At 58.6% G+C, this 24330-nt stretch overlaps 1 protein-coding gene across 1 annotated transcript in view; it reads right to left on the reverse strand.

Annotated features, from left to right (window-relative positions):
- LOC149856976 (uncharacterized) overlaps positions 1-24330 on the reverse strand; it is a 155476-nt gene that overhangs the window by 10640 nt on the left and 120506 nt on the right. The window contains exons 10-16 of the mRNA XM_090063586.1: positions 21827-22030; positions 14286-14369; positions 2345-2470; positions 1493-1576; positions 959-1180; positions 664-852; positions 53-253 (exon numbers count right to left, since the gene is read on the reverse strand). Coding sequence (XP_089919712.1) covers positions 53-253; positions 664-852; positions 959-1180; positions 1493-1576; positions 2345-2470; positions 14286-14369; positions 21827-22030 — 1110 coding nt within the window. The remainder of the gene's footprint in view (positions 1-52; positions 254-663; positions 853-958; positions 1181-1492; positions 1577-2344; positions 2471-14285; positions 14370-21826; positions 22031-24330) is intronic.

Below are 24330 nucleotides of genomic sequence, written 5' to 3' on the forward strand. Positions count from 1 at the left end.
GTGATGCTGCGCTGGGGCTGGCAGGAAGCGCTCCAGCACTCCTGGCTCTTACCTGGCTGTGGCTGGCAGCCAGCTGCTCCCGGAGCCCCTGGGCCTCGTCCTTGCACTGCTGGGCCTGCTGCCGGCTGCAGGCCAGGTCCTCCTGGGTGGCCTGGAGCTTTTGGTGCAGCTGCTCCACAGCCGCCTCCGCCCGGCTCCTGACAGCCAGCCGCTCGCTGCACAGGCTGGCAATGGTGTCATCACGCTCCCTGACCTGCGGGCCCGAGCCATGACCTCTGGTGCCAGTCAGTGGCGGCCAACACAGCCGCCGGCGCCCGCCCAGCAGCCAAGCCTCTGCCCTCTGAAGCGGTGGGGATGGCACAGACGGCCTGTGCAGCTCAGCTGCGGCCTGTGGCTGGGGACCCTATGGCTGGCCCTGGGCCAGGCCACTGCTGCAGCCAGTGACATGAGAGCCACGCTGGGGGCTCGCGTCCGCCCACAACCCACCAGGCCACTCCAGGGCCCAAGGCTGTCGGAGAGGCCTGGCCTGCTGCCCGCCTCATCCAGCGGGGTGGATGCTGGCAGCTCCCCTGGACAGCAGCAGGGCCCAGGCAACCACTGGCCGCTGCAGCGCTGCTGGGGGAGGGGTGGGGTCCTACACGGGAGGTGGGGGGCGGCACTCACCTGGCTGCGGGCATCTCCAAGGCCCCGCTCCAGGCTCTGCACCCGGCTCAGCACCGCCTCATGCTGCTCCCGGCACAGGCTGAAGCTGCCCTCAGCCACAGCCAAACGCTCCTGTGCTGTCTGGAGCTGCTCCTGCGCTGTCTGGAGCTGCTCCTGCTGCCGCGCCAGCTCCTGTGCCTGCTGCTGCACCTGTGGGTGCCACGTGGTCGGGGTGGGGACCGCAGGCGTTGCCATACGGTGCCCAGTCCAGTCTCGGCCTGCCAGGCACAAGCCCTGCTCCCTCCCAGGCCCCCACCTCCTCCTGCAGCACCCGGCACTGCTGCAGCTGGTGCTCCAGGTCCTGGCCCCGTGCCGCCATCATGGCCTCCTGCTGCCGCAGCTGCACCCGCACCTCCTTAAGCTGCCCCTTGCAGGCGTCCAGCTCCTGGCGCCGGCCCTGCAGTTCGGCCTGGCGGCTCTCCTGGCTCAGTTGCAGCTCTGCCCGCAGCTGCTCCAGCAGTAACGCCCGTGTCCGGCCCTGGGGGGGCAGAGCAGATGGCTATCAGCATGGGGGGGTGGCCACGGGCACTGCTTCCTGTCCACGCCACCAGGCACTGTTTAGCCCAGCTGCCGCCTGGCACAAGATGGGGTTGGAGCCCATGAGATGGGGCAGGAGACATCGTCAAGGTGTCAACGAGCACCGGCCCGATGGAGAGGCAGACGTGAGCAGGGCAGGGAGCGATGCGGTGCTGCAGCGTGCAGAGAAGCGAGGGCCCCACAGCTGCCCATCTGCCAGGGCAGAGCCTGTCGCCTGTCCTAGGCCCCAGCACCTTGCTCCAGGGCTTCCCACCTCGCCCGCAGCTCGTGCCAGCTCCTCCTCCGCAGCTCCCAGGCGTCTCTCGAGCGTTGCAATGATCTGGTCGCGACTGCGCACCTGCAAAAGCCCACAGCGCCAACTCCAGAGATGCTGCTCAGTTCATGGAGGTCGACGAGGGGAACAACTTGCCTTCCCGGCTGTGCTAGCGGGGCAGCCTGGGCCGCGGGGGGGGCACTGTGCTCTGCCATAGCTGGGAAAGAAGGGGCAGCTAGCGCTAGAGCAGCAGGCACCCGGCGCGGCTGGCGGACAGGAGGCCGGGTGGGGCCCCAGTGTGAGTGCAGCTGCGGGAGCAGGCTAAGGCCAAGGCGAAGCTGACGGGGCCAAGCAAACGGGAGCGGGCAGGAAGAGGCAGCAAGGACCAGCCCCCCCTTGCTGGCACAGGGGAGAGGCTCCTGCCCAGTGGCTGCGCAGGCAGCGCAGGTACCTCACTCCGCAGCGCCTGCACCTCCTGCAGCTGCTGCTCCTGGGCCTGGGCGCTGCCCTTGGCAGCCACCTGCAATGCCACCAGCTCATCTCGCAGCCGCTGCAGCGTGTCCTCGTGGTGCCACAGGCACGTGTGGCGGTGACGGAGCAGCCTGCACCCCTGCGTTGGCAGAGCCGAGCCTGCCCTGCAGCACGGGCCAACAGCCCCACGGCCCAGGGACGGGTACGTGCCTTCTGCTCTGCAGCCTGGGCCTCGGCCGCTGCCCTCCGCAGGCCCCAGGTCAGCTCCTGCACCTGGTCCTGCGCGCGGCGCGCGACGCGGAGGGGCCCGGGCCGAGCCGAGCCAGGCCCCCGCCCTGCCCCTCCCGCCGCCACGGGAGCTCAGCCTGGGGCCGTGGCTACCTGCTCTGCCGCCTGCTGCCACTCGTCCAGGCGGGCCCGCGCCAGGCTCTCCAGCTGGTGGATGGCGGCCTCCTGCTCTGCCGTCCTCTGCCGCAGTCCCTGCAGCGCCGCGCTGCTCTCCGCTGCCTGCGGGGCAACGGGGCAGTGAGCGAGGGCCCCGCAGCCCTGGCGACAGAGTGGGGCAGAGCTCGGGATGCCAGGGAGGGGGCACCTCATCGCTGTGCTCCAGGACCCTGGGTGACCCTGGCACAGAGCTGCCCTTGGCCCTTGCGTGTCCTGCCCCGGGCGGGCTCCTGGCTCCCTGCTGCCGGAGGGGCGTTCTCCTGCTTCGAGCACCGGAGCCATGGTGAAAAGCCCTCTGGCCTGGGCACCTGCTGCAGCCAACACGAACAAACCCGGTGCCCTGGGCTGAATGCACTGGCCTGAGGCAGCTGCTGCCTGCGCTGGCACACGAGGCCCGCCGCGGGCAGGCTCGCCTGCTGTAGCCCCTCGTGCTGGCAGCGAGGGCGGCACGTGGGGGTTGGCGGGGCGACTGGGTCATCTTAGCCAGCACAGAGCAAGGACACTGCAAGGGCCTGCTGAGGCCTGACCAAGCTGGCAGCGAGCGTGGCGGAGGGCAGGCGCCCCGAGGCCGGGGGAAGGGGCCATGTACGGTCAGGCCCTGGCGCAGCGAGCCTGGCGGGGGGCAGCTCCTCGGGGTTGTGAGTGGCAGTGCCGGGCTCCAGTTTGCGCCCTGCGCTCCAGTTTTGCCTTTTCATATATATTTTAACTGGAAATTTCCAAGCTAAGGCTGGGGCTGGGCCCAGCCTGCGCACACCAAGGTGCTGTAATGGAAATCGTCAGTTGCCATGCCGACCGGCTCCGGGAGCAGATCGCAGGCACGTGAGCAGGGAGCGCGGCACAGAGCCGGGCCACTTAACCTCCGTCGCCGCCGGCTCTTGCGCAGCTGCAATTGAATTTAGGCCTCGTTTCTCCCTGCGGACTGCAGCCCTGCTCGGGCGGTGGCTGCCTGCGGCCGGCGAGGCGCAGCACAGGCCTATGCCCATGGCCCTGCCCATGCTGGGGGCCTCCGTGCCCTTTGCCGCGCCACGTCCGTGGGCAGCGCTGCCTGCCAGGCCTGTGCTCTGCCTGCTGCTGGTGGGTGGCCCACAGCAGGCCCGGGCAAAGCCCCCAGGAAACTGCTGCAGGGTCCCTCGGCAGCCCCCCGCCGGCTTCTCCAACCCGCGCTGCGGGCCTGGCCTCTCCCTGGCGCGCGGAGGCTGCACCAACCCCGGGCCGCAGCGCAGGTCCTCCCTGGGGCCACGGCTGCTTTCCTCTGTCAGCTCTTTTTGCTTTAACTCTGCCCAGACCGTGGCATGTATCTGGCAAGGTGCCTGTGGACACCTCGGGGGGGAAGCCAGCATGCTCTGAGCTGAAGGAGCAGGACTCTGGGCAGGAAAATCCCAGTCCACAGGGGACATGACCCTGTGGAGAAAGGCTCAAGCCCTCCCCGCTCCGTGCTCACACCACACTGGTCTTTGGTCCCTGCCGTAGCTCCCATGACCCTGATCCCTTTGCCCGTGCGCTGGCTACAAAATCACCAGCCGGGCCCATCCCAGTGATGCAGCAGGGCCGCAGAGCTCAGCCCCAAGAAGCCAAAGATGTGGTCAGCGCGCCCGGCCTCGCCCCATGCAGGGTGACGTGCCTTCAGCCCATGGCGTGCACCCACACGCTACGGCAACGCTGCCAGGCCGTGCTCCCGTTTGCGCTGGAGAAGCAAATGCACTGCCAACAGGCTCCCTGTCTGCAGGGGAGACCTGCTCCCACCCCAGGCACATGAGAAATGGCTAGGCACGCTAACAAGCATTCAACCTGTGCAGCTGCTTCAACCATGCTTCTGCGCCCGGCCAGCCAGGCTGCATGGTGCTGCCGACATCACGACCCAGGGCCACCCAGGCTGGTGCAGATGCCCCCGTACACTCCTGTGCCTCGAGCAGCTGCATGTGGCCAGGGAGTCTTGTCTCCAGCAGGAAGGGACAAGGGGCAGCTGCTGGGGCAGGAGTAGCCACGCAGCCTGCCCACCTGCCTCACCCCCTCCCCAGGGACCACGCAGGGCTGCAGGCTGGAGTCTCAGACACCCTGAGCCGAGGAAGGCCGCTCCAGCCTTGGCACGAAGCAGCCTGGGACGGCCGTGCCGTGCGGGGAGCCAGGCCTGGTGCAGGCAGGGAGGCAGGAGCCGAGGCGTGTAGCACCGGGGTGCAGAGGAAACCTGGTTGCTCGGCAGCCCCCCAGTGCAGCGCAGAGCCCGGCTGCACCGCCGGCCCCGGGCCGCAGCTGACGTGACGGGCTGGACAACGCCCAGCGCCCAGAGCTGCGCAGCTCCCCGTGCCCGCGGCCTCCTGTGCTGTGGAATGACTCCGCTCCATGCAGCCCGGCGGGGCGAGCGCTAGAGGTGAGGGCTCGCTTTAATTACTGCCTTAATGTTATTCTTTTCAGTGCCATGTTAATTGAAATTAAACAGCTGCCGCGTTCTGGCTGGGACAAAAGCGAATCCTTTCTCGCTGCTCTCTGATTTAATGAAGACTGACGTGCTGTGAGAAAACAAAAGGCAATTCAGCTGCCATATTTCACTGAAGCACACACAATCACCAATTAAAGGCAAAAGGAAAAGGAACTGTAAACCCGAGCCGGGACCGAGCTGGAAAGGACAGACCCACTGCGCCCGTTCTGAAGAGACAGGCAGCCTGGCTTCCAGGCAGGCCCCGGGCTGGCCCCCAGGCAGGGAGGCATCAGCGGGCCCTGGCAATCCCAGCCCTGCCCCGCCATCCTCTTGGCCCCTGGCGAGAGACCTGCAGCCAAATGGACCCGCTTTGCCTCCTCTCCCACCATGGCACAATATGCAGGGAAGATGTGGGCATCGCAGCAGAGTGGCGGGGTGGCAGACATTGCGCCGTGCCCACTGACCAGCCTGGGGCTGGCTCCTGGCAGGGGGTACATGTGGCAGCCAGGGGCTGTGGTCTGGTCGGTGGGGGCACACGCAGATGAGGGCACACGTGGATGTCTGCAGTTTTCAGGCTCGGGACGTGGCCAGGCCCGGGCAAGGTCAGAGCACGGATGTCAGCGAGAGTCTCCACCCGCCCACGAGCCGCCTTCCTTCCCAAACCGAGGGCGCGCCGGCGATGCCATTCCACACTTAAAATATGCAAAACGAGGAGCCGGTGCAGACCTCATTAACACCCGCCTCCAACATCATTAAGATGTTTCCAAGAAAATTAATTGAGAGACTCATTAAAAATAAATTAAGAAAAATGTGTTGCAGAGCGCTTGCTCCGAGCTCGTAAATCATGGCTCAGAGCTTCGGGCCGCTGCACAGGCAATTAACGCCAGCCGATCTGTTTTATCCTGACTGCGAAAATTAGAAAGCAGACGTGGAGATTAGATTAGGGACGTCTGTCAGGCGGAACTCGGAGCGAATATTTTAGGATACAAAATGGAAATCAGGAAAACAAAGGGAGCTGAGATTTCACTCAGAGGAGCTGGCAGACAGGGTGGAGGAGGGATTCAGAGGTTTTCTGTTGCGAGGAAAGGTTGGCGCTGCGTCTGTTTAAACGCATGCCCACCCCACTCCCCTGCTCTTAGCCAGCACTTCCATAGGCACACGGACCCCCCGTGCCCGTGGGCAGACACTGGCGGCTCAGCGTGAAGGACAGTGTGTGCATGCCCAGAGTGCTTTGCACCAGCTGTGTCTCATACCCCCACGCCACCACAGCTCCCCTCCCCATGCTGATTACACACGACGATTTGCAAACATGGGCCGCTGGCGAGGCCGCGCGCTGGTGACTCAGCTCCGCACCATGGCACCACACTGTCCATCTGAGGCCTTCGAGCCACTTCATATTCACGAGCTGAACCTCACTGCCCTCCCGAGAGGCGCCAGCACTGTTATCCCCATCTTACACGGGGGAAGCAAAGGCCCAGATGCATTTAGCACCTGATTTTCAGAGCCTGAACTAACTGCCTGTGCATGGGCCAAGAGGGTATCTGTGTTCCCAGGCTGTTTGCGCAGACAAGGGCCCCACTAAGCAGGAGCAGGGACTGCCAGCAGCACACAAACAACACGCGTGCATTTGCAAACTGAGCGCATGTCATTTAATAGCCCAGGTCCAACAGACCACGCCAGGATCGGACAGTGAGCCTGCGCCCAGCTGGGACAGGAGGCCAAACTTCTGACCCCGTGTCTTGACCCCAGCGAGAGGGAGGCAGTGCCTCTGTCCAGGAGACCGCTGCGCTGGTCCCAAGCTGACCTCCCCACCGGCCACGCGAGCCAGCGGAGGGATCTGGCGTCTGCCTTCCTTGAGCAGGTGGGCAGGTGCCCGGTTTCTTGACCTGGCCCCTCCCTGCTGACCTGCGCTGGGCAGAGCTCAGGCTGCCACATGCCAGGAAGGCAGGGAGATTTCACCGTGGGTAGAGGGACTTTGAAATGTCTTTGACTATCTCCAGCCCATGTCAAAGGTCCCTGCATGGTTTGAGGCCCAGCTTTGCAGGCCCACCTGAGTTACAAATCACCCCTTCCCCGTTCACCCTCTGTGCTGTGCCACCTGAGCTGCAACTCGCATACACCCCCCGGCCCTGGAATCCTGCCTGCTTCTGGGGGCCATGCTTCAGCAAGGGCACGGAAAGCCCAATTCACCTGAAACACTTCATGTGGACTTGCAACCCCAAGCGATGGTGCTTTCAGTCACCAGTGTCAGGCCATTTTGAACCCGTCCATGTTACCTTCCTCTGCCAACTCCTCATGTTCCTGAAAAGGCCTCTGACGTCCCACAAGGAATGCACACACCTTACGCTTTCCTAGACTGCACCATCACCATTTCGCAAGAAGCCACGAGTCAAACAGCAGAAGGGAAGAATTCACTTAGAGCAAAAAGCAAATAGTATCATGTTAGCATTGTGACATGGAGACATGTCAGCATCATGACAGGTTTGGGACGTGACGAGGGGCTGGCTGGACCTGCCCCATCCGCTGGGTCTCTGCGGTGCTGGAAGAGAACATCAGCTTGTAAACGATACAGTTAATGATACCATCTGCAGGGAACCGCCTGGAGGAGTGGCCAAGAGCGTGGGGATAGTTGAGCAGCACAGAGCAGAGTGGGCCACTTGGAAAACAGGTGCAGGGGAGGAGTGGCTCTGGAAGAGATGTGGGGTTGCAGAGGATGCTCAGCTGGACACGAACCTCTGGTGTGACCATGCCAGCAGGGCTGGTGCGGTCCCTGGAGCTGTAAGGGGGGTTTATGAGGGCTGCCAGCAGGAGCAGGGAGGTCAGATGACCTCTGTAATTGGCAGTGCCCTGACCTCCACTGGAACAGTGCACCTAGTTTGGTGGCAATGCTATGAGGCTGGAGAGGGTTCAGAGAAGAGCCATGAAAGTGCCTGTGCTTGGAGGACAGGCCTTGCTGAAAGGAATGAGGGGCTGGGTTTACCCGAGGGAAAGGAGAGGAGCAACTAGATCCCAGTCATTAGCAGCTCTGCGGGTTGGATGCTTGAGAACTGAGGGCTCCTTCTCCAGCAAACAAGCACGTGCCAAGAACCAGGGCTGGAAGCTGCAGCCAGACAAAGCCAGAGATGTGTCGGGCTTGCAGTTCCCCTGAGGACACGCTCCCCGTGGCTGGGCACCTCTACCCATGGGCTGGGCCGCAGGCAGGAAGTGTCACACAGGAGGTCTGATGAGAGGTCACCCATTGCCTCTGCCCCGTGCTCCTGAGCTGGAGATGCCAAGTGAGATCATCTGCTTCCTACCAAACCACTTATGAGTCAGGTTTGCTTCAACAAGGACAGTGCAGATTGTCGGACAAGTCTCTGGGAGCCTGGGGCAGGAATCCAGCTTTTTGCTATCTCTAGCTGGGATTCTGGCCTGTCGCAGGCCAGAGGAGAGAAGCACGCACTTGAATGTTTGTGAGGTTGAGGCAGCAGCTGCCCTGAAATCTTCAGGTTTGTGCGCTCAGCCTGCATGTGGGTGGCTCTATTCCACACTGAGGACTCGGAGACAGTCACCCAGAAGAGACTGGCATCCACTTCGTAGTTATGGAGGGGTGGAAAAATACTTTCATGAGAAAGAGTGTCAACAGCAAATGCACCTGACCATGGGCCTTTGAAGAGGGCCCCGGGGAAGCAGCTTCCCTGGGAAGCAAACCGATCACACCAACTGCACTACACTAAGGTGTCTGGGCGCATGCTCAGGAGGCCTGTGCTACTTATTTTATAGCAAAGGGTAAGGCAGGCCCCACCTTTCTGACAGCAGAACACCCACATCTCCTCCTCCCAGCTCCGCACTACCGTGGCGTCAGTCTCCATAACAGAGGTCAAACGCTGTTAGAGAAATACGTGACAGTACCTCTCAGGCCCCATGAAAACGGAGCAGCCCAACAGAAAAATCCCAAGCACCCACAACTTGGAGCCACTGCAGGATCTGCCGCATTCTGCAGCCTCCCGCAGACATGCATGCTTCCACGCGCATGCGGCACAAGATGCCTGTCACGTGGCAGATGCCTGTCCTGCGGCTGGGTGCTCTGCCCCCTGTCGCATACACGGCTCTCAGCAAACAGAAAGGCAAACCCGCCTGTAAAAAAGTCCATCAGCCAGGGAAGCCACAGGCTCTGCTGCCCTCCCTGCGGGTGCTCGAGGGCACCAGAGCTGGGCTCTTTCAGCCCGGAAGCAGACGTGCCCCCCCCCAACAATGCCCTGCAGCGGCTCTCTCCCAGCGCTGCAAACACCGCCAAGGGCTGCCCTGTTGCAGCCAACAGCAAAGCAAAGCAAAGCTGGAGCGAGATGGGGCGTTGAGAACAAGGCGCTCCTGTCCTCCACACTATCCCCTCGATTCGCAGCCCTCCCCTTTCTCTGCCGCACAGGCCTCGGGAGATGCACCCAGAGAAACTCAGGACATGCCCAGCTCTGACCAGAGCATCACAGGCCCAGAGCCTTCTGGCCACTGCGCCGCCGGCTGATGCCAGGCACCAATTGTGCAAACGCTTCCCCGTTCTCCAAACCATCGCATAACAGGGAGCTGCGACCTCCAACAGGTGCAACCAACACAAGGAACCAAGATTGGAGAGGGAAAGCAGCTTCCTATCAGGTCTCCATGCACATCTGCTGCTGTGGACTCCAGGCTGTTGGGATGAAGCCACGGAAAGATGGGACTTAACACAGCCTTGCAGAAGTTCCTGCATGCAGATCTCCACCCTCAGGCCCGGGACACAGCTTCTGCGAACAAGCCATAATATCCAAAGGAGGGGTTTTGCCAAAAGCCAGATAAGCAGCTACTCCCACCCCATGAGGGAAGCATGCCCAGCGCTCTCCCTAGTTGAGTGAAGAGGATGCTCACTGAGTTTTCCAGGATACCTGAGGCTGACGTAAAACGGGGAAGGACAGAGATGCCCATTAAACACTGCCTGTCGAGCTGTCCCAGGCACAACTGCGCTGAGAAGGAAGGACTGATGAGGACGCCTGATGGGCAGTGGAGTACGTCCTCCTCTGGGAGCAGTGGCAGCTAGCCAAAAGCCTACTTCAAACGTGACCCACAGCACATGAGGCCTCCCTGAATGGCAGCTCGACCAGGGCCAGTGATACCCAGGGCCCTCTCCACAGGGAGTACGGCAAACTCCAGAGGTGCCTGAGCAGCTCAACATCCCCATCTCTTCCAACATTTCTGCTCAGCCTTTCTCACCGGGCAGCAGTGCCCAGGACTGTGGGGCCACCAGCAGCAAAGGTGACAGGATGCAATCTTGGCAGGGAAACAACATCACCCACCTCCTTCCAGGCCTGGAGGTGGCCGCAGTGGGAGACACATAGGGGCCAGACCAGTGAAACTCTTGGCTGGGCACCTGTCACCCCAGGCAAGCAGACTTCCAACCCCCTCGTGCCCAGGTCTCCTGGACATGATGCCCGGAGCAGCTGCCTCGTGCTTTCTGGTGCCATTTGCTGGGTGCCTTGCTCCCCAGGGTGCTGATGCAGGTGACAGGCCCCGCCGTCAGTACAAGCAGCGGAGCTCCCCCAGAGCTCATGGGAAGGCAGGCATGGTCCCCCTCTTGGTGTGTGCATCTCTGGTGACCCACCCAGGCCCCTCCTCGCCGAGATGCGCAGGGAGTGCGTGAGCTTCCCAGCGGATGGCTGCTGCCTGCTGAGCTAGGGGTGGAGGAGGCCTGGAGGCATTTCTGGCACAAAGGACATGCCTGTGCTCAGGGGTTCTCATGCTGCCCCAAGGGAGCACATATGCCTTATGCAAGGGTGCTCTTTGATCCCTTGAACTTGGCAGGAAGGCCCTAAGGAAAGCCTGCAGCAAGCAGACGGAGCAAACTGGTGAGGACCCAGGGCCATCTTTGTACACAGTGCCTGGATCCAGACTTGTTCACAGGGCAGCTATGCTGGAGGGGCTGGTGCACTGCACGCCCATCCTGACACCATGGCCTGGCTTCCCCCACTCAAGAACTACTAAGGCTGCTGCTTAGCAGAGAGTGGCAGAAGCATGCAGCGGGCTGTGGGCACCGCTCGGTGAGGGTATGATGTGGTGTTTGAGTCTCTTGGCATGAGGGAGGTACAGGAATCTGCTCAAGAGCTGCAGCAGTCTTGGGAGAAGCCATTCTCCTTGGAGAAGCAGAGGGGAGAGGAGGCTGGTGCTGGCACCGACCTGCCGCTGCAGCAGCCATGGGCACATCGGTGTTTTTATGCCCCAGCCCCTGTACGTCTTGACCGCAGGGGGACAAGGCTTCAAAGGCTGTCTTTAAATCACAGCAGCATCCCTGTCATCAACACATCCTGTGTCTATTTATAGGTGCTCAGCTCTCGGAATAACACACAGAGGCTGCTGGTGCTCATCTGGGCTATTATATAACAGCGCATCGTCGCTCCGACACAGATAACGGGCTGCACTCCCCTCCTGGCGAGGAGTGGGGATACCTGGGACACATGGCCCGATGTGCCTTTAATCAGCCTTTGTCTGTCAGGGATTGCAGCACTTGGAGTGGACAATCCCATCCACAAAGGGCTGTGTTCCTTTGCCTGAATCCAAAATCCTCCCCCTCTGCATTCAAGGACTGGGCTTTCAGCTCCCCACTGCTGCCCTGGCAGGCTCTTCGGCCTGAATTCATTTCTGGGCAGGTTTGGCTGCTTATGCAGCATTTGGGGGAGAAAGCCTCGCTCCACATGCACGCTTGTTACTGAATGGGCAACGATCTACTCCGCAGGTACAGAATCCAGCCCCAAACGGCTGATCGCTAATTCCATCCCCTTGTCTGCTTTAACTAAGACCTTTCCTCCTGCATGTATAATTTTCATTAGTGCTGAAGTTATTTTCAATTTGTAATTAACGCCGTCTGCTTCCCAGGATGCATGTCTTGATGGAATGAAAGCCTCCAGACAGCGCTGGGGGCCCGGCTCAGGCGAGGCGTGCAGTACCCGGGAGGGGCGGTAGATGTCTCTCTTTGCCTTCCTACGGCCCGCCCCGGCCCGGCGCTGTGATATAGTGCGTGATTCCGAAATGGCAGCTTTTTGAAAATTCACCTTGATTATCAGACATTAAAAGTGACTCATCCCGCAGTGACTGTCTGGCAGAAGGATGGGATCAGACAGCAGACAATGAGGGACTGGACGCATTAACACAGTATATTACAGAGCCCATCAAAAATACCTTTGTTCTGTCAAAGATCCAATCATTTCCTAGTTGTGTTCCTCTGAAGAGAAAGAATAAAAAAAAACCATAAGAATTTAAAGCCTCCCCCAGCCTGGCGTTCTGGGAGGGGAGGGACATGTTTTCTTAATGCCCGATCAACACGCGCAGCAAGACGGGACAATGGGGACGAGCGATGCCGCGCAGCGCTGCTCTGCTCGGAACGACTATCAAATTACGACTCCCGATGCCGCTCACTGGAAACTCATTAGCAGGAGATGCACAAGCGAAGTATTTGTGGCTGCACTCACCTCCGCCACAATCTTCTAATCACACGCAGCATTACAGCACAGGACAAAACAGGGCTTTTCACACTTAATATTAAAAAACTCTAACAATGGAGCTTCAACCTGTAATCACCCCAGCACATTTCATCTGCCCAGGGAGAGGCAGTTTAGAAATGCCACCGCTGATAAGTACCTTATAAGCAGATATAATAGCCCATAAGTACAAGCACAGAAGCCTTCGCAATTGCTGTACAGCCTGGAGCCCTGCAGCAGACACACGTGTGTGTTTACACTACAGAGAGCGTGGGTGTGTGGCTGGGTGAGACATGCTAGGTCCCCTGCACTGCTGTGTGAGCAGCTGGCACACTCGCCTGAGCTCCTGCGGAGACAGAAACAGCCCAACCGGGAGGTTCTGGCTCTGGTTTTATCATTGTGATCGCTGGCTGATGCAGCCAGGGAAACTGTCCAGGGTTAAGCAGAGTCTGTATCAGTCGTGGAAAATACCCCAAAGGGAGCATGCCACAGATCAAAGGCAGCTCTGCAGCCTGTGCTCACGTGGCTTCCCCTGCCAAATACTTTCAGTAATATGATTACAGCCCAAATTCCATAAACACCAATTTCCCATCTGTTTAATAGTCATACTGTTCTGTGTCACCAGAAGCTCCTCTGCCCCACCAATTGTGAACAGCCCATGGGAGCAACACCGTGCACAAGGCGATGGGTCCCGCATAGGGCACAAGGCGGAGGGGGTGGGATGCGGGCAGTGCCGCAGCAGACGCTACGGCCACTGGTGTTAGAGTTGCCCTGCAAACCAGGAGGCTGCCGCAGACACAGACAATAGCCCTGGCCTGTCTTGGAGCATTTGTGCGCCCCTCTTGCTCCTCGGGCCCCAATGTCAGTCCCAGAGGCAGGACGGTGCAGCCTGCAAAGCCTCCCACCCTGCCTCTTGGTCTCTGAACTACAGCGGGGAACAGTGCTTTCCCTTTGCTCAGGAACGGGCAAAAGCAGGTGCAGGCATTGGGGTGACAGGCCGGAGACCAGCTAGCTCCTCAGTAGAGATGCTGCCCTCAGGTTTATGGCATGCTTCCCAGGAGGCAGTGAACATAAACATGCAGTATGCAAAATCTCTGCGTGAACCTGATGAGCAGATGAAACGGGGGAGAGGAGGGTCCCAACCGCCCACACACTGAGAGTCTGTGGCACCGGGCGAGACTCATGAAAGGGAAAACAGGAAGAGAGTTTCCGTTGGTAGAATGTTAATGAGCCCGAAAGGTTATTGCTCTGCCGTTCTAGTGATAATTTCCAATTCTCTGTGTTCACAGGAAACTGGTACCTCAGGTCTAATCACATCTGGGTACTGTCTGGAGCAGACACTGTACGTTCGGCTGGTGTGGAATATCAACACACACACGCACCCTACCAGCAGCATGGTCAGAGTCTAGCAGGGAGAAATAACGAATGGGAAAGTCTTGCACTGCAGCTTTGCATTCTGCAAATGAGAATGATCTCATTATCTCTGCCAGGGACCCAGCCGGTCACTTGAAAAAATACATATTAAAAACCCTCTGCAGCTCCAGGGAGCCAGTCTGCTCCACGAGGAAGGAGAGAGGCAGGGACAAATGTGCAAAAACAAACATCACGGGGAACAGTGAGGACGGCACCAGTGCTGGGAACCTGCCTGGCTGCTGCTGGGACTGGCTTTCCAATACTGGCAAATCCTGAACTAAAGCAGGGAGCACAGGTGCCGGGCGCTGCCCATCCCTCCTTGGGTCCCTACCACAACACCCCACGGAGTACACGATGCCCTTTCTCAGGCCTTGGGGAGAAGCAGCTAGAGTCTAAGCTACCTGCCCTTTAGATCAACACTGTGTACCCGACAGAAGATGCAATCAAAGCTAGCTTCTCATTTCTCCCAGCCAGCCTGGAGGGTGGTGGGAACACCTCCCGCATGTGCTGGGAGTGGGGTCCCTGCCTGGGCAAGGACAGCAATCGTGGTGTGCGCTTTGATGGGTGGTACCTCTCTCAGTGCCGTGCTGCATTTGCTCCTCGTGAAGACCACTTCTGCCTCTGTTCCAGCCAGCTGGGCCTTTGCTTCTTGTACCTGCAGGTCAAAAATGACATGGGGCTGGTTAGGAGCTGCCCTCCATTTCTGTAGGGAATTGAGAGACCAAATCAGCAAAAGGTGGGGAGGGGGGCAGATGAGGGAGAAAGAGAGAGCAAATGGAAAATGGAAACCCCCAGCTATGATCCCAGCATGCTGTCATGCTCGGCTCTGGTCTCAGTCACAGCCATTAGCCTGCACATGCCACACGTCAACTGTATGACTGACACAACGCCTTGACAGTGGACACGTCTCCCTGGCAAAGCTGCAAGCTGCCCAGGCTGAAGGAGAGCTGGATAGTGAGGGAAGATCTGGGGGGAGACAGAAGGACCAAGGCAAGATGGGAACAGGGGGCAGGGGTGGGATTGTGAGGCCAGCGTGGACGGAGGGAAGTGGTAGGAGCGTGCATGGGGAGCTCCAGGGCTGGGGAACTGGGCACAGATGGGAGCCTACAAGGCGCACAGTTGCACAGCTGTGCTAGTGCCATGCAAGAAGAAAGCCTTGCCTGGTGGTACCTTAGATGCTGTCAGGCACAAGCTGCCTTTCCTGGGGCCTGGAGAAGCAGAGAGAGGACATGCTAAGTGCCATTACAACAGTAACGGATGTGCATCCAACACAAGACGGGCTCAAACAAAGCTGCTTTGTGCATGTTCCCTGGCCTGCTAGGCTGCAACAACACAACAGCATTCCCAGCCCTTCATCCTCATGCAGCTGATGATGGAGCGTGCCCTGGATGATGGAGTGTGGAGACTGGCTAACTTCACACCTCCCATTGCCTGGAGAAAGTAAGCTTTGGTACAGCAAACTTCAACCTTAGGAAACCAGGAAATACCCAGTCCCTGTAATGCAGCCTTCATCTGCCGTGGGGGCTGGCTACTGCTGGAGGAATGGTTTGGAAAAAGGAGGGTGCAGAAGCAGCCGCATGGACTCCCCTTTCCCAAATGTCTTCCAAGGCACTCGGGCTCAATGGGTTCGTCAGTCGTTCGTTACCAGGCTGGATGCAGGAGGAACTGGGTGAGTATGTCTGGCCTGTGAAATGCAGGTCAGACTGAAAGACCAATGGTTCCACCTGACTTGAGTCCATGAATCTGCAATAACAAGCCAGCAGTGTGGACTCAGAGAACACACCATTTGCTGCCTGTGTGCAGCTGCAGGTTGGGTTCATGTGCGCCAACAGCAGGCACCAGCAGGGGTGACATGTCCCTGTGCATGGGGGCAGGTCTCTCTGGTGCAGTGGCATGGATGTCCCCAAAAGTCCTGGCATCACTAAGAAGTGATCACAGCCCAGGAGCTCAGGAAAGGCTTTGTAGTGTTGAGACAGTGCAGAGACTGCTGCATAGGCATGTTGACCCCACTGTGCCCACGTGGTCCGCCAGCCTGGCAAGTCAGGACCTGCTGCATGCTAAGGATCTGCTGAAATTTGCTTCGAGGCAGCGGGCAATGAGGCAGAGAGAGCGAATGCCACTCCTGAGATGCTGGGCAGGCCAGGGGCCCTGCTGTGTGTGGAAGGGGCTAGGGCTCCCGCAGGTAGTGCATGATGGCAGCTGTGACGTGTCCCAGCCAGATTCTCTGGGAGCCTGAGGATTCACAGTAACGTGGGCTCAATCCAAGGTCCACATACATGCAAGGCACAGAAGCTGGAGGCAGCAAGGAGGGAGGTAATTCCAAGACATTCCCGCGATGTCAGTTCATGGAGCGACTCCCTGCAGTAGCTCCGTTTCCCCAGCCACTAGCTGTGTGGTCATGGACACTGGGACATCTGCAGCACAGTGAGGACTTCCTCTTTGATGTGCAGTGGGGAGTAGCAGAGAAGATGGTTATACATTGCTCCAAGGGCACAAGCCTCCAGCTGCAGAGGTGCTACACATCAGCTCAGGCAGCGAGACTGCAGATCAAGCGGCCCTTGAGTCGAGCTCTCAGGAGTCTGTGTGAGACTGAGTCTGTGAGCTGCCGGCATGCAAGGTCCGTGCTGCACCAGCACTGGTGCGTGGCTCTGTAGTAATCAGCACTGTCCTTACAGCTGTCCTGCCTTGTCCAGCCTGGTCCCATGGCATCGGCTTGCCTCCTGACCAGGTATTAAATACAACTAGTGCTGCTAACTGCACAGCGCGGGCTCCCAGATTGCTCCTGCACACTGGGAGGCGTGGAATACAGCACAGCTGGCGCTGGCCAGTCTGGCTGTGCAATCCCTGCGATACAGAACAAGGCCTTGCCCAGGTGTCTACAGGACTGGGCCTGGCCCCAGGAGCTTGGTCTCCATTTCCCTGTATCAAGCAGCTCTTCTAGGTTTGTGGTTTCAGGGAATCCGCAAAGGTCCCTCTGCTGCCCCGAGGCCTGCGCTGGTCACCCCCACAATGCTGCTGACCTTTCTGGTTACAAAGTCAGGGTGGAAACCAACATTAGCTTGCCCACTGCCTGCTCAGGGTGCTTGGCACCCAGTGCGCGTGCCAGATCTGTCACATGCTCAACCAAGCAGCCCTCGCAACCATGTCGGCCTGGTCTGCCCACCGCTGAGCGTCCCTCTGGACTGTAACACGCCAGCCATGCTCTGCTCTGCCAGGCCTGGGCGCTCTACAGATTTTACCTGGCAGGCAACAAAGTGCTTCTCCGAGGCACATGTGGCACCAGTCCCGACTCAGAAACCAGTTCTGCTTCAGGTATGGGGGCAGGCACGGCGCCAAGGCAGACAGTGAGTTCCTGGGCCACAGCCCCATCCTGTACATGCACAAATACTGTCAGAGCACCTGCATGGTCCTGCGTGATGCCAGCTGCCCCTGTACCCGTGGTGGTTGGTGAGGTCCCTCCACCTGCCCTGCTAGCAGTTGCACAATCCCGTTGTGCCTGTGTACCGTGGGGCTGTGGAACTGCAATCCAGGGATCACTGAAGCACCAGGACCTGGCATGGCTGGTGTCAGAGCTGGCACAGTGCCTGTGTGCAGAGTCCTTCTGCGTTTATAGTGTCCAAGAGGAGACCGACCCCCAACCAGCAGCAGCAGCAGCTATTAGCCATGCAGCCCCGACCCCACTCCAAGCTCCCCCTACCCACCTCCTCCACAGACACTCCAGCATGGTGGCAGATGCCCTTGCCAGCTCTCACAGCTGTGCCCAGGAGGTGAGCTTTACAGACATCCTACACCTGCCTGGACTGGCCTTCCTGCTTCCTGAAGCTCTGCTACACCCGGTTGAACGGTCACAAACTCCTGCAAGACCGTTTTAGGCTGGACATAAGGAAGAATTTCTTTACTGTCCGAGCCCCCAAGGTCTGGAACAGTCTGCCAGTGGAGGTGGTTCAAGCACCTACATTGAACACCTTCAGGAGTAAATTGGATGCTTATCTTGCTGGGATCCTATGACCCCAGCTGACTTCCTGCCCTTTGGGCAGGGGGCTGGACTCGATGATCTCCCGAGGTCCTTTCCAGCCCTAATGTCTATGAAATCTATGAAATGTCTATGAAAATTCTCCTGCCTACAGCCCAGGACTCCGATCCCCCAGCCAGGGCACTGCATACCAGTGCTCAGAGACGTGTATGAGCTGCTGGCACAGCTCCTTGCACTCAGCCCTGCCAGGCAGCATGCCCATGGTGCTGGGCCCTCAGCATCCTTGGCCATCTCTGCAAGATCCCTCAGCAATGCCAGGCAGCCTGCCACGCACAGCCCCTGCACCAGTCTAATCAGGTGCAAACCCCCATCTATTCATCCACACAAGAGTTTACATGGACTTTCCCTTCTCTTTCTGCACCCAGCCCAGCCCCTCAGGATGTCACGATGGACACCCATCTCATCTACCTAGTCCCTTGTCTGCCCTGTTCAGGGTCACGCAACTGCTCATGTAAACGTAGTGGGCAACTGCACATCGCACTTGTTCCGATCAGAAGCATAAAGGAGGGGCAGCTCCTTCCGAACTAGATTGTGCTGCAACCACAAAGAGGCATCTCTAGACCTGCATGGAAACACCCGTTTCTGGAGCCTGTTAGCATGGAGCCAAAATTATAGGCTACAGCTCTCCCCATCCCTTTCTTTCCCTCTGAATTAAAGACCATCCATGGAAGACTCTCACTTCAAAACCCAGCCAAGCACCTTCTAATATCATGCAAAGTGCCTGAAGAATAAATTGCTCCCATCGGAAATAAAGCATTTTAGTTTTGCCACAAGCAGGCAGATCTGTGTTTATACGTCGCTCCAAAGGCAGCTCCATCTTTACGCTCCTTTTCTTTTGATGCACAAACCTGCATACCGCAGTGCTGTGATTGGACTTGGCTCTGGAGCCATGCAAGTGTAAATATTCATTGGAATCCAAGATTGTTCCCCCAGCCTCTCCTCAAGGCTCTGCGGCTGTGCAAACAGCCGTGGCTCCACGACCACCGCAGCCTGGAGGGTGCCTGTTTCTCCGCAGCCCGCGGACTCCTCCTTTACAGAGGCAGATGTCGGGAGCCAGCCCTGCAGGCCATTTCAGCCAGCAGCAACGTTGTCTGTTCCCTCGGCAATCATCCATGTTTCGCAGTACGAGTGACAGGTCCCCGACTATAGCTACCCCGTGCCACAACCATGCTTCACACACAGCCACCAACGACTCCTGCAGACACACACAGACTGCCTGGCCCTGGCTTTGAAGCCACGTCCCCAGGCAAACTCACCCCCATCCCCCAAGACATGGTATGTCTGCATGCTTTCCACCCTGCCCTCCCATTCAGCATGCCCACAAGTACAAGCCCTTATGGACATCACATGTGCCCTTCTGCCCACTGGCTCCGGAGTGTGCAACATGTGTGCGTTCATGTGCATCTCCCACTGACCCACCCAGAGCTCAGGAGTGCGCGCACACACACCGCACCTCCCAGGCACAAGCAGCTCAGTGCAGTCGCAGTGTGCTCACCTCTGCCATGCAAGGTGCTAAGATGACCCCAGCACGGCAGAAAGGTGTGAGCTGACAGGATGCGGTGCGCAGACTCCTCCATTACCTGTTCCTCTGAGCCTTTACTAAAACCAGACAGCTCTGAGCAGCCTCTAGAAGAACCGCAGACACGCACAAAAGGCTGCCTGGGGCTGGCAGGGGCCAGTCTCCCACAGCTCACCCTGCTGGTGGTGCTGCAGCCAAGAGGCACAGGTGAGAGGCCATCCAGGCCATGGGATACTCGGCTCAGCCCTACCTTGGCCCTGCCTGTCTGTGGCCATGTGCCGGGCAGATGGTAGCTCTTTCTGCTGCTTCCCTGGGTGGTCTCTCACCAAAGGCTTGGAGCAAAAGGGGTGACTGGGCGTGCGTGCAGGAGTTGGCACGCAGCTCCTTGGCTGGGAACTGAACTAGGAGTCCTGACAGCAGATCTAGACTTGCATCTTGGCCTGGGCTCTCCTTATCTCTGTGGCCAGGGGCAGAAGCACATGGCTTGCTCTGGAGCCCCAGGCACAAGCAGCACATGTTGCGCAGATGTGCCACCTCCCCACGCCAGCCCACCAAGGCCGCTCGCATGTTTATGCTGCTGTCAGTAGCATCTCTGCTCCTTGCTGGGTTTCACCACATCCTGAGGCCGATGCTCGGACTCTCATGTGCCTCATTACTAGAGACGTGGGAGCACCAGAAGCCACCACCATGCCATGTCGTGCACAGCTCCCCGTGGCCAGGAAGGCAGAGGAAGAGTGCTGTAAGAAGTCAACTAAGGACCAGCTTCCCTGGGGAAAGCAGCACTGTGGTACTACGGTGTGGGGATGAGGACATCACAGCCAGCCCAGGGGCCAATGGTGGCGTGTCAGAAAGCCAGCAGCAGCCGAGTCGGGACAGGCACTGGAAACAAAACAGCATCCCCATACTGGGACCAGGAGAGCAACCCCTCAGGTTTGGGCACATGTTCCCTTCTGGGGGGACCCAGCCCTGCAGTCCAAGCCTCCCAGGTGCAGGCCCCTCTTCTGCAGCGCTACCGCTGTGCAGGTCTGCTGCTCAGAGAGAAGTATTCACACATTCCTGCGCTGGCTGGTGTATCTCCTCGGCCTTGACCAATGTGAGCAGCACTTCAAGCCACAGGGCTAGGCAAGGAGTGATTCTACCGCTCCAGAACACCGGGCCTCCTGCCAACCGACCACTGCCATGTCTGCTTTACAGCCCTGTGTCAGAGGCTCAAATTCATTTGGCTGCAGGCTATGATGTGTGGTGCAATCCACCTGCTACCTTCACGGTGCTGACTTCCAGCCATATGGGCCTAGCATGACCCAAGCACGTGGCATAGGAGGGAAATCATCCTCCACAGACCCAGACAAGCCAAGGAAAGGCAGAAAGGCAGTGAGCAGGGTCCAGAGGAGGGCCACTCGCATGGTCAGGGGGCAGCAGGGCAGGCCCTACGAGGAGAGGCTAAGGGACCTGAAGATGTTCAGCCTCCACAGGAGAAGGCTGAGGGGGGATCTGGTGACTGTCTACAAACCGGCCAAGAGGGACCAGCAGGCATTGAGAGAAACCCTGTTCACCCGAGCACTACCAGGGGTAACAAGGAACAACGGTCACAAGCTGGCAGAGGGCAGGTTTAGGTTAGATATCAGGAGGCGCTACTTCACAGTCAGGGCGGCTAGGAGCTGGAACCAACTTCCAAGCAAGTGGTGCTTGCTCCTACCCTGGGGGTCTTCAAAAGGAGGCTGGATAATCACCTAGCCGGGGTCATTTGACCCCAGTACTCTGTCCTGCCATGGCAGGGGGTCAGACTTGATGATCTGCTCAGGTCCCTTCCGACCCTAGAAACTATGAGCCGTGGCAGGCTGCTATGGCCTTTCAAGAGCATTCATGAGGCCAGTGAGATACCTGGGTGCCAGCAGTGGGAAAGAAGGAACTTGCTGCCCCTGCCTGTAAGTTTGCAAGGCATTGCAGGGGACCAGACGGGACCAGCCTTGTGGGGAGAGGCCCTTCAGGAAGCGAAGGCACAGGGCTACTTCCTGCATGGAAAGCAGCAGCAACTGAAGAAGTGCAGCCGGTCCTGGGGAGCAGGCTGGGAGTCAGGAGCTCCAGGCATCAATGTGGGCTCGGTGTCTCATACGAGCTCCTGGACCTCGCCTTCTGGAGTTGAAATGGGTGTCAAGTTCCTGTCCTTCCCCTGCTGACACTGACACAGGCACAGGGCACAATGACTGGGGAAGGATGCAGTGGCAGTGACACGAGGACCACTGGAGGAGGAAAACCCCTGACTGCACCCGACTGGAACCTGCTAAGCCCAGCTGCCCATGAGAGTCCCCTTGGTCTGTCACTGGGCCAGGGCAGGCACACAGGCAAAGCTGTGAGGGGGAAGCCAGATCTCTCCCTCTGGGTTGGTGAGTTTGTGGGTCACGGGCACCAGAAAGGATGAGAGTGCCCACCTCCTTGTGAGCAAGATGAGCCATCTGGCTGACACTGCAGAGAGCGCATGTGGCCCCAGTGGAGGAGTGCTGGGAGACTGGTGCTTGCCAGTTGGGCCCGCAAGCTTGGGAGGATGCTGCATGCTTCTTACCAGCTGGCTGGTATCCTGCAGCTCTGTCTGCAGCCTGTGCATTGTGGCCTCTTTCTTCCACAGCTCGTCCTGCAGCCCAGACACTCTTTGCTGCAGCAACACCTGCTCTGCTGCCTGCTCCTCCCGCTCGTGCATTCCTGCCTCACAGGAGACGCACTCCCTGGCACGCTCACTGCTCCTTAGGCTGGCCACCCAATCCTCCACCTGGCAGGAGACACATGGCTCACTGCAGGGAACTGCAGCCCACCCAGCCCAGCCCTGCCCAGCCCCCCCTGCCTATGTGGCGCTGTCCACAATGCAGTGCTGCATGCTGTAAATGCGGTGGCAGTGGCTACACCAAGGTCTGTGGCACCCCCGTCCAACTGTGCAGCCTCCATGGCTGCGAGCGCAGGAGAAGCAGAGACAGCCTGTGGGCACCAAAGACCCAACTAACCGCTCTCACCACTGCGGCATGGGCAGTGGGCACCGTGGAGGGGACAGGTCGTGTGTTATTTCCCTTCCAACGCAGTTCGCAAGCATGGAGCAATTGCCTGAGGCACAGGAAGGGACATGGGAATCATAAGGCAGTAAGCATGCCTGGGCTCCTGGACCCTGGGGAACTGTCCTGGCCACTCCAGTGCCTGGCTGCCACAGGCTCCAGGGCATGACGGATGGCTAGGACTGCAGCCTAATGGGAGCCACACCCAGGCACAGCTCCTGGGAGCAGAAGTCCCCCCACTCCCTCCCCAGCGGGAGCTGGAAACTCAGTCCTCTCTGGGTAGCACCCGTGCGGAACGGCCATCCATTTCCCCTGCCTGGAGGGAGAGTCCCTGGAAGCCCCAGCTCCGGTGATTTATCTGGGTCACAGCGAGGACAGGCGGCTAACTGAGGTTAACAGCTTTCTCAGCTCCATTTCAGAGAGACATTAGCATGGGGGCCACATTCACACAGATGTGCCATGCGGTGAGCCGCTGGCTGGGAGAGCTCGCCATCAGGCAGGAGGGACCCATCTGACAGGCAGGGCTGAGCAGCCGGCCCTCCTGTAAAGGGCAGGCCCATAACTCATGCTCCTGGTGCTAAATTATGCTGACAGGGCTCCACAGCAGATGTCCTGTGGCAGCCTCCAGGGACTGCTGGTCCCTAGAGCTCGCGAATGCTACAGACATGGAGGTGCTGCCCCTCCAGGCTCCCTCGCTGTCTCCCTTTTCTCCAAGTCTCCTATCCTTCAAATTCCCATTCTCTGCTCCTCATTCCCTGCCTCTCAGCAAGAAAACCACTGAAAAAACCAAAAAGTATCACAAGTCATGATGAAACCTCATGATCCGACAGAGTAGTAGTAGTAACACTGAAAGGGGTCCTGGTAGGACAGAGAAGAGGATGCATCTGGGATTCAGAATGACCTTAATAAACAGGCAAAATGGTCCCGGGTTAAATGAATGAGATCTGGTGAGGACAAGTGCAAAATCCTGCATGCTTTGGATGGAACAATTGCGGGCACAAGTACAAAGTGGGGAACAACTGGAGAGGCTGACAAACTGCATGCAAAGTCCCTGGGGTCACAGCCGACCACAGACTCAGCAGGACTCAAGAAACTGCTCTTGTTGCAAAAACCAATAGTATAGTGGGCTGTATCAACTGAGCATCATCTGAAAGCGAAGGAAACCAATTCTTCTGCTCTATTCAGCACTGAGGCCTCCCCTGGAAAACTGTGTTGTGTTTTGGGCTCTGTACTTCAAGAACTGTGGAAAAATTAGAAAGACTTCAGCAGAATGACAAAACTCAGAGGCCTAGAAAACATGACCTACAGGAAAAGCCTGGAAGAGCTGGGGATGTGGACATGTGGGAGAAGGCTCAGAAGAACCTCAAGGACGATAAACCTGTGATAGAGCAAGGCCCCAGGAGCTTGATTTATGTAGCTTAGGGTCAAGTCAGGACTGGCTCACAGTGTATGAAACCCTACGCAGGGACAGACTCAGAAGCAGAGGACTCACCTGCCTGGCAGATAAAAGATCTACAAGGACCTGACCAAGGGCAGCAGAAACAAGACAAATGCAGCAAAGAAAAGGTGCACATGTGAACAGCAAGAGGAATTCACCATGCAGATCACATATGCAGGCCTGTGCTAGTGCTGCACTGGGAACGTTTGAATCCAGACAGGATGCTCTTCTAGAAGACCTGTTTCAGCTCAGTCAGGACTCAGTCCAAGGCAGGCCTATGGCTGGTGTTCTGTGGGAGATCTGAAGAGAGGATCTCTGGCTTTAAATCACCCCTGAATCCACTGGCTGGCCTCAGGCTGAAGCTAAGCCTCAACTCTACAATCGTTTTTTTCTCCTTTAGGTAGATTGGCACCACATCTGCTTTCTCGGTGCCTGGGAGCCCATTCCAGACTTTGAGTGCAGCTGCTAGGAGTTGGCAAGCTGTGTCAGCTGGGCCCCTAACGGGGCAGGCGCAGCTCCCCTGACCGGTCTCACACTTGTTTTCCCATGGTGTCTGCTGCTTTCCTATACCTCGTCCTAGTGCTCAAG

The sequence above is a fragment of the Crocodylus siamensis genome, chromosome 9 (genome assembly GCF_052110815.1).
Source record: "Crocodylus siamensis isolate JL-2025a chromosome 9, ASM5211081v1, whole genome shotgun sequence".
NCBI classification, from domain to species: Eukaryota; Metazoa; Chordata; order Crocodylia; family Crocodylidae; genus Crocodylus; species Crocodylus siamensis.